This window comes from Passer montanus, unplaced genomic scaffold, assembly GCF_014805655.1.
Source record: "Passer montanus isolate IOZ18808 unplaced genomic scaffold, ASM1480565v1 scaffold52, whole genome shotgun sequence".
NCBI lineage: Eukaryota > Metazoa > Chordata > Aves > Passeriformes > Passeridae > Passer > Passer montanus.
The window spans coordinates 695614-705600 of NW_024370152.1; the positions used below are offsets into that span (position 1 = coordinate 695614).

Sequence of the window (9987 nt, forward strand, 5' to 3'; positions counted from 1 at the left end):
AATATGTGATGTTCTTACTGCAGAATATGAGGCACCACATGCAATGGCTGCCTTCATCCGCCATCCTGTTCAGCAGATATGTTGTTTCTCATATTTTGATTCAGACAATGTGTTATCTCTCCCCTGCAGTATGGGATAAAGAAGAAGGAAGAAAAGGAAGCAGAGGCCCAGGCTGCACTGGAAGCTAATGCTGAAGGGAGTCTGACACGCCCAAAGAAGGCGATTCCTCCTGGCTGTGGGGATGAGGAGGAGGAAGAAGAAGAGAGCATCCTAGACACAGTCATCAAATACTTACCAGGGCCCCTGCAGGACATGTTCAAGAAGTAATAGCTGCAGACTGTTAGATGGGCATAAACAGTACTGCAAAGGATTTCTCTTTTGCCCAATGGGGATTTACAATCTTGCCATTCATCCCGCAGTCCTCCCCACCTCTGCCCTCTACTGCTCACTAGGAGTCCTTTCGCTTCCCATTCCCTTCCAACTGCCTCTTTCCCTTTCCTCTGCCCAAGACTCATCCATTCCTTAATTTTGTACATAGTCACATCCAGTAGATGCCTCTGAATGGATGTAAAGATTAAAAAGCTGCAGACTACACAACTTTTATTATAAGCCATAGTACTATGTATGTTAAATACGGCACTGCACATCAAGCATAGAAAAGGAACAATTTCATTTCCATCCAATGCAAGAAGGAGTGTTCACTAAGTATGAACAGTGGCCTCTTTAATTTTTTAAATTATATTATTTTTATTATTGATAATAATTAGTTATTATTATAATGTTCCTATTGATTGGGTCACAGTAGCCATTTTTTGTTGAGCAGATCTGCTCTCGGAAGGGATATCTCAGTTCTCCCATGGAAGCAGAGCTTTTCTGTTTTAATTCCATCTGTGACATAAATAAAAGATCATTTGGAAAGTAAATCATGCATGACTTACACAGCTGACATCACTCAGAATTGTGGAAGAAGTGAGTCATCTGCCCTCAGATGCTGTAGAAGTTAAATGCCTCAGAATCTAAGCAAGAGTCATGTTACTTTGGGAATTAGCCATACATTTACCTTGAATGAGCAAATTGGTCAGGCGCTTGCTGTACAGAGAGCTGAAACCATAGAAGAGGGCACAGTGCTCTGGTAGAGGACCTCCCCAACCCCTCTGAAGCCAATGACAAGTGTATTTGCTGCTCTGTTTAACCAATCTTTCTCTTTCTGCCATAGTCAACCATCCTATTTCCAGCAGTGCTTGCAGGTTGGACATTTGGGTTCCAGCACATTGTCATGGCTGTGTCCTGCCCACCCTTTCCTGCAGTGTGTGGGAGTTTGTGGTGGTCTGAATGTTAGTCATGATCCATAATTATCCATTTTGTTTATTGTGCTAAATTACTACATTGCCTTGGGGAGGTCACTTACTTTCTGCCCCACTGAGATTCTGCACCTGTAAAATATAGGTTTCAGTCTCTCCCTTCTGTAAAAGCATAAAGTGAGTATGCTTCCTAATGCTGTGCAGGAGCTAATTAGTATTACAGAAGCGTGTGATATCCCTTGATGCTAGCAGGGTGGGAGAAGATTTTTTTTCTCACCATTATCTTTGTGGCCTTTTGTAGACACAGGTACAGAGGTCTCCTCAATGAAGCACTGTAGATATCACATAATTGCATAAGAAAACCCAAATTCTTTGGGAGACGTTGACTTGGTGATACCTACATAGATTCAGTACATAGTACTGTACCTGTTTTGAACACAGGTCCTCAGGATCAGGTATCTGGCTTGTCATCTGAAGAGCTAATCCTGAAATTTTGCATCTGGCTAGGTCTCTGTAGTTGATGCTGTAGACATACCATCTCAGTCTCACAATTTTGTCAGGAGAATTATGGTTTGGCTGGCAGAACTAGCATTGCTTGTCCCTGTCCTGGGAACAACAAAAAATTCCTAAGTACATGGATGAGATATGAAAGCAAATACACTCTTTCTGCTGGCAACAAAAAGGAGGATAATATCAGACACTTCATTATGTACCTAAATTAAGCATTTTACTTCAATAGATTTTCTTTTCACTCATTCAGTGCAACTAAGTTGAGGCAAACATCTCAATATTATCCTGAATAAGAGACTTTAGAAGACATTTATCACCTTTCCAGGTAAGCAGAAGAAATCTGTACCATGATTAAGGAATTGAGCATAAGAGCTCTGTACCTTCCAGTAGCATCTCTTGCAATAGGAAAAGAGTATTTTGAAAGAGAATACATATAGTGTGCCCTCCTCACACAATTTTTATTCAGGTGTTATAGTTCTCACTTCTTCTCAAATAATTTCAAACATAACTTTCTATTGAATCCAAGACAGAGGCTGAAGGGGTTTGACTGATATACAAGTCAGAACAAGTTGATAAAGATACAACTTGTTTCAGGCTGTGTATCTATGAAAAAGACTTGTTTGTTCAAGTACACGGTGCCAAGGGCTATCTAGAAGGCAGGTTTTACTTATTTGGATAATGTCAGTAGGACTTCTGTCCGCCTAACTTTTGTTTAAAGCAAGATGACTGCTTCTCTCCTGAGACTTTCAATAAACCCAGAGCACTCTATGAATCTGTGCTTGGGTACAGCATGGTAGTGTTGGACAATTTACTGTTTTCTAGGAAGAGTGTCTTACTCACCCCATGCAAATTTTGCAACTAGTAATTTGAGGCTTTTTAAGTAAGTCTCACAAAATTGGAAACCCTCTGTCACAGGGTCAACAGCTCGTTTTGATGCTCTGCTACAGAGTATCCAACATCCCCTAAAGCCAAAAGGCAGAGCCTGGCTCTTGGTTTCAGCCACTCGCTGGTTGCTAGATCACCTAACCTAGATCACTGACATACAGACGTCAATACTTTTGAAATGCCTTCATTAATCTCCTTGGCACACATCCTCTAATACTTAAGTAAAACCAGCAGAAATGTGCCTGTGCTAAAATGAACACATCCTTTCATATATTCCCCTGGCCTTGTGCTGGATAATTCTACCAACAAACAAACAAATGAGAAGATAAGTTTATTCCACTTTGCTTCAGCTTTTCTCTACCATTTGCTTGTGTCCTTTCCCCAGCCCCCATTACTGATTCCCTTTCTCATCCAACCAAATACTGTTCTTGATGTAAGATCAGAACTTTCTGCCTAGCATTCTCCTTGCAGAATGTTAGTGCTGATTGTTTTCATAGTCTCTCTGGCAGCTTGGTGTGTATGTTTGTGCACACATCTGTGGAAGGTGAGGAAATTGGAGAAGATGGTGAGAAGAGAGAAAGGGAGCCTGTTTGGTACCATTTTATATAATTGTACCTCAGCAGCTGTGGCATTGAATGACTGGTCTAAGTCAGGATCTTGTGTAGACTGTAGTAAAATTTCTAAAGCAGGTAGTGCTATCCCTGGGCTCAGAACACTAAAAATACTGCCCTTGTGAGCTGACCTCCTGAGCTACATGAACACCTGGATTTAACCCCTGAAGAGGGCCATAGAATGACTATACCGAGTCATATAGACCTCATTCCACGTTCGCAAAGAAGGAGGGAAAGGGAAGGTGGTTTATTAAATAGTTTACTGAGTCTTTTTTATTGTGGGGGCTTCCCAGCTCAACCATTTCATCACCTCTGTATCTCAACTAGCCACACCTGCACCAGCCCTTCCTCCGCTGACAGGAGAGAGTTCATCCAGGTGTGAGCTGCTAGTTCCCATTTTCCTTTTCTTGCCATAAGAAACATGACAGAAGATCTACCACAGGTACTGGATAGGTTTTGCTTGGTTTTGCCTCACATAACTTTGGCACATTGCGTGAGAGTGGACCTCTCCTCAAGTCATTCCATGGTCCTGAAGTGCCTAAGCCATGCTGAACAGACTCGAGAGAAAGGCACTCTCCCTTCTCTTCTGCCCATCTATTTCCCTTCCCACTCAGAACTGGTAACAAGGGACACAGACACCTTTGACTCATGTGTGGAAGTCAGAAGCATTGTCTCACACACTTTTCCCCTTGGCACTTAAGCAGGTGATGAAGCACTTAAACAAGAGACCAAAGAGAAGCATGGTTCATTGTTTGGATTCTGAATCTCTTTTTGTCTTTCATGACATTGTTTTATTTGCATCACTGGTCTGTTCAATCTCAGGTAAATGAGGTATTTTAGTTTTATAACTAGTTTTTATTTACACAGAAAGGTTGTTGGCTAGACACTGCAGTCATTTTCCCTCACAACTCCAAGACCTTACAGGTTAGTAAAAAAATAGTCAAAGGGCCTTCTCATTTGGAGGGTAAATGATTTAATTTGCCATTGACCTTGAGAACTCACATTTATATGTAGAGAAAGCCATATGAAATCAGACTGCAATATTAATTATCAGTGCTACTCTTGTGTTTAAAATGAGTAAAACAAAATATACGATCATGTGCTTAATCACTTTGGAGTTCCTCTGTCTATGTTTCTAGTGTCATACATTGGCTTAGATCCCTCCCAGCCTCTCTCCTTCATCAAGAAAACCATACCAGTGCTGGTGAATACATCTTTTTGCCAAGCTTTGTGTGCTAGAGCAAGCATTGTTAGAAATTAGCTGTTGTGATCTAAATGTAATGTCTTCTGTATCTGAAAGTTGTCTGTATTTGTTCTGAATATATGTTATCAAGATAACTGTTTCTTCATGCACTGAGTTAGTAAAATGTTTCAGTACTGTCATTAAAAAAATTGCTTGTTTCTCTCTTTCATACACACAGAGCAAAATTTAACTTAGTCATGCATTTTCTAGTAGAAATGCTCCCCAGCTTTCTTTCGGGTGCATGCAGTACTTGAAGATGATTTAAAGTAGAGACATTGTGAATGTGATTTTAATTTGTTATTTTACTGGTATTTTTTCCTGCATGATGTGGGTAAATGGTATGATGTTCTTTTAAAATGGAATCACAGCCAATAAAAAACCCCAGTGATTTCATAAATTGTTTGCAATGCTTTCCTCTGAAATTCCTATCAGGATACATTTGGAAATCAAAGCATGATTTTTTGCTCATATACAAATAGAATGATAACAGAATTGAGGAGCAACATGGACATTATTTGAATAAATATGGTAATTTTTTCATTTGTCAGAAACACTGATGATGTTTGATGTGTACAGGTGATTATCAAATTTTAAATAAGGTTTGCTACTAGGAATTACTTTTCCTTAAGAAGAGCAGAACAACACTCCTTTGAAAGAAACACAGTAATTTAGCTATGGTGTAGTGAGAAAATATTTGGATCTTAAGACAAAAAATGTAAAACACTGGTTTGCAATGACATGAAATGTATCTCAGGATCCAGAATTTATGATATGTACAAAACTCTTTGAATGGCAAGTTCCACACAGCTAAACCTCATTTTACTTGCTTAGGCACAAATCATTAGCTGTTGTATTCAGCATGAGTGTTGTATCACATTAGAAAAAGATATTACCATACATCTCATAGGAAAACCCAATACCCTTTTACCTACCCTTCCTTAGGACCATTGTTTGATCATTCAGTTTTTTTGGGATGTTTTACTAACAGAAGCAGCCACAGGAGTGTCACAGAGAATCAACCCATATTATTTACGTGCCAGAGCACCTACTCAGAATGTGAGCCCAGCACTGCTAAAACTAACACATGCTAGTGCTGCTGTAGTCTGTGAGTTCAAGGGCAGGCTCTCCATGTACTTCAGGTTCCAGGCGAAGTCTGTGTTTGAGGAAGATAACAGGGCAAGAAAATATTGTTCACTGGTTTCCCCAAGAAACAGACAGCTTAAGGGAACCAGAACTATCATACCAGACAAGTGCTGGGGACAAGATCCAGATACTGAAGAATGAAAGCAGGTGATTTTGAAAGGCTTCATTTTGCAATGGAGGTAAATGATTCTTTTTAAATAGCTTCGGCTTTCTTACTAAAAAAAAAAAAAAAAAAAAAAAAAAAAGGATAAATTCCAGTGGTTAGGCTGGTGCAATCTACATTTTCCCATTTTAAAAGTACATCTTGTCAGGTAAAATCCTCTCCAGAGAAAAAAGAAATCAGCAGGCACATCATGAGGGCCTATGGAGTTAAAAATTACTCTAGTTATGAAGATGCATTTGTGATTTATTTCTCAGACACTGATCCTGAGATTAAATGATTAGCCCTACTGCAAGATTCTTCTCTTCACTGACAGCAGTGGTGGCATGGACTACATACTTGGGGCAAATATTGCACTTCCAAATGAAAGTCTGGGTGGAAAGGTGCTCATCATGGTCCTGATTAAGTCCATTTTAATGAGTTAATTTCATTTTCTTTCTGAAGTGCCACAGATGATCTAGGGTCCATAAAGCTCTCTCTGAAAATGTGATTTAAATGAAAGATACAGAACAATCCTGGCACAATGCTGTTCTGTATATTGGGATCCCAGGCAGTTTGTGGCAACATAAACATGCCCAGTTAAAAAATCCCAGCTGAGATTTTTATTTCTTCTGTAAGTGACTCTCCCCATTCAGTAAAAAAAACCAAAAAACCCCACCACCAAAAAACCCACCAAAAACCCCACATCAAGAATGTAACTGCATTGGGGTATCCCTTGTGGAAGATAACTCTGCTACAGCCTGTCTGCTGTGATTTCACAGACAGTTTGAGATAGATGGTAAAAGTATATCTGAAAAAGACAAATGGCTGGAACATGTGATGTCAAACACCCATGCTTTCCTGAGCCCTTGGTGTTGTGAAGCTAAATTCTGCTAGTGCTGTGAGATGGAAACAATTCTTTTATTTGAGATTTGTTTTTCTCAGAAAATCTATTTTTGTATGAGAGGGTCAGATATAACATTGTATTTGGGAACCTCGAGCTGCAGCAGCTGAGCATATTTTGAATTAGAAAAGGACTTATTTAAAACCTGTGTGGTGAACATTTCAGCTGGGCTATGAGAGGTTTAGACCATCACAAACAACTGTCTGACTGAAAGTATAGTTCATTTCTATTAAATGTTTTAATAAAAAAAAAACAACTTTAAATTTACAGATAATAGAATGTATCTTCCCAATTTGTCAGCTGCTGGTCAAAAAAGTCAAACCCAAGAAAGGCCAGTCTGCACAAAATGGGAGAACGTGTACTGAAATGTAATTAAGGTATTCAGACTTCATATTCTGTGTCAATTTTCACTTTACTTTTGCTGAAAATAGCCAAAGTATGTGTATGATAATTTCTAATTTGTTTATGTGTGTCATCAACCTGAAGCCGGTGTATGGCTGATATGGGACTATCAGTTTCATAGCTGGATAAGTTGTGAATTTTCTGCATATAAAAACCCAATATCTAGCAGCTTGCTTTTAAATTATTGAAATTGAGACACATTTTCAGGTTTCCATATCTTATCAAGACCTGAGCAGACGCTCATTAGACATTCAGCCCTCAGCCACAAAGAAACCACTTTTTGTGAAGACTGAGCATGGCAAATCATAGAATCATGGAAGGAAAAGACTTTAAGATTATCAGGCCCAGCATCGATGTAGCTCCACCACTATGCTTACCATTAAATCATGCCCTTAAGGGTCATATTCAAGTGTTTTGAATGCTTCCAGGAATGGTGACTCTATCCACTACTTCCCCGTTCCAGTCTGTTTCAATGTTCTTCCCGGGGGGAAAAAATAAAAATAAAAAGAACATCCTAATATCTAGTCTAGACCTTACCTGGGGCAACTAGAGACTATTTCCACTGTCACTTGCTACTTGGGGAAGAGACCCACTCCTACCTGGGTACACCCTCCTTTCAGGCAGCTGTAGAGGGTCATAAGGTCTCCCCTGAGTCTCCTTTTCTCCAGGCTTAACCCCAGCTCCCTCAGCCACTCCTCACAGGGCTCCTCACTGAAGGATCAGTGCTCCTGATCCTTCACCAGCTCCATTGCCCTTCTCTGGACATGCTCATCCAGGTATCAATGAAGAGGACCAGCCCCAAAACTGAACCCTGAGGAACCTGACTTGGAGTGTTCTGCAGCTGGATGTAACTCCATTCATCACCAGTCTCTGGGCCTGGCCATGCTGACAGCTTTTTACCAAGCAAACCGTGCACCATGGAAACACTGTTTAACCAGGAGGCTGCTGTGGGAATCTCAGACTAAAGCTGAACATTTTAAAGTGAATGCACCTAGAAATAAAGAGATTAATAGAGATTGATTCTCTGAAAAAATATCTTGCTACTGAAACTCATCTGGGACACTTGGGGACAAAACCCATTATTATCTCTTTCAAAGTAATATTTGAAGAAATTCCAACACATATATTGCCAACTGACAATCAAGTTACAGATTGAAAGCCCTTCTTATTTAGATGATTTAAAAAAAAATTTTTTTTCACAGTGCTAAATGGAAATGAGATGCAAGGCATTTGGAAATTTTTCACATTTTGTTATAGTATAGTGTTAGGAAACTCCTAATGACCTCATGCTTTTACTTTTATTTTATTTAAAAATAAAATAATTTCTTTCCCTGTTGTATTGCAGCATTTTTTAGAGTGGACATGAGCCAGACTAGCTTAATAGGCTATGACAACAAGAGGGGAAAAAAAATGCCCACAACACATATAAAATAATGGGAATAATGGGTAAGCAGATGGTAATTGCTTATGATTTTGGGTTGGTGGTTTTGTTGGTTTTTTTTTTTTTGGGGGGGGTGTTTGGTTTTTGTTTTGTTTTGTTTTGTTTTGTTTTGTTTTGTTTTGTTTTGTTTTGTTTAACTCAACAGAGCTCTGCACTACATTTGGAGGAGAAAAGGAGAAAAATGAGAGTAGAATATTTTAATGGAAATTTCCTAGGCAGACTATACAAGTTTGCTTATTTACTGTGGTTATGAAGGACAGCTCAGCATGAACACTAAAGTCATGCACAAAAGCAGGTTGTGGAGATCCACCCTTCTTCAAAGCAAAAGAGAGAACACTGACCATTGTCAGTTCACTTGCCTGAGTAGGGGAAGCTAGAGTAACAGAGCTAATAATTTTCACCCACTGGTGAAGTGAGAGTAATGATACTGAGCCAACTTTGAGCTGTTCCAGCAAGCTGTTCCAAGCTTATGTCCTTTACATGAGCAGCCTTCTCTGAGGACTCTTGAAACAGATGTCAACAACATAGAAGGAATCTATGTCAGAGAGACTCCTGGGAACAAAGAGATGAAACAGATTAAAAAGATATCACTTACTAAATGTTGCTGCAGGTTATAACACTGAGAATATTAATTTGAGCAACCTAGCTGACAGTCAGATATTTAAATACATATATTTTTAGATGGAAATTTATTTACCTGCTTTAAACTCTACTCCATACTTAAGAAGCGGAACACAAGGAGTACTCCCTTAGGGAAGCTTAGCAAACAGGGGAGACATAGTCAGTTCAATACAATTAAATGTTCGTTAATGGTAAATCTTACCTGTTGGTGACTTTTTTCCCCTCTGCATGAGCTGATCTAAACCTCTTTAAAGGTGACCAGAGAATTGCCATCTTTCACATAGATGTTTCTTATTTCTCAGGGACTACAAGTGTTTATCACTCAAAAAATTTCTTTAAGTCCTCATTTCCTCTTTGAGTGTTGAGTGAAGACAGTCCTGCATCACTCAAGGAATTCAGCAGATGCTGTTTGTTGTTAAATGGTTGTTAAAGTAAGTCTCAGCAAAAGCAGAATGTCAAGTACCTCTACATGAGTTGTTCTTCCAAGTCAGGGCCAAGGATCTTCCAGGAAGAGCAAGAGGAAAAATTCTTGACTTTTTAAGAATCTTTTTTTTAGTCAAAGCAGATAAAGAAAAAAAATCAAAAGGCTTTACATATTAGTAAATAATATAAGAGATAATAAAGAACAAAACTTTTGCAATACCGCTTTCTGCCTCTTTCCCATTAGTAGCTCTGAGTGAGGGTCCAAGAGAGGCTGTAGTCATCATGGAAAGCAATGCTTAGTACAGAACAAAAGCCAAGTTCATTGTGAGTGATGTTCCACAGTCCCGTGACTGGTCATGGTCAC

At 39.2% G+C, this 9987-nt stretch overlaps 1 protein-coding gene across 1 annotated transcript in view; it reads left to right on the forward strand.

Moving 5' to 3' along the window:
- Positions 1-4947, forward strand: part of CPLX1 (complexin 1) — a 107509-nt gene extending 102562 nt beyond the window's left edge. The window contains exon 4 of the mRNA XM_039724167.1: positions 130-4947. Within this exon, the coding sequence (XP_039580101.1) occupies positions 130-327 (198 nt within the window). The 3' untranslated portion in view covers positions 328-4947. The remainder of the gene's footprint in view (positions 1-129) is intronic.
- Positions 4948-9987: the final 5040 nt, after the last annotated feature.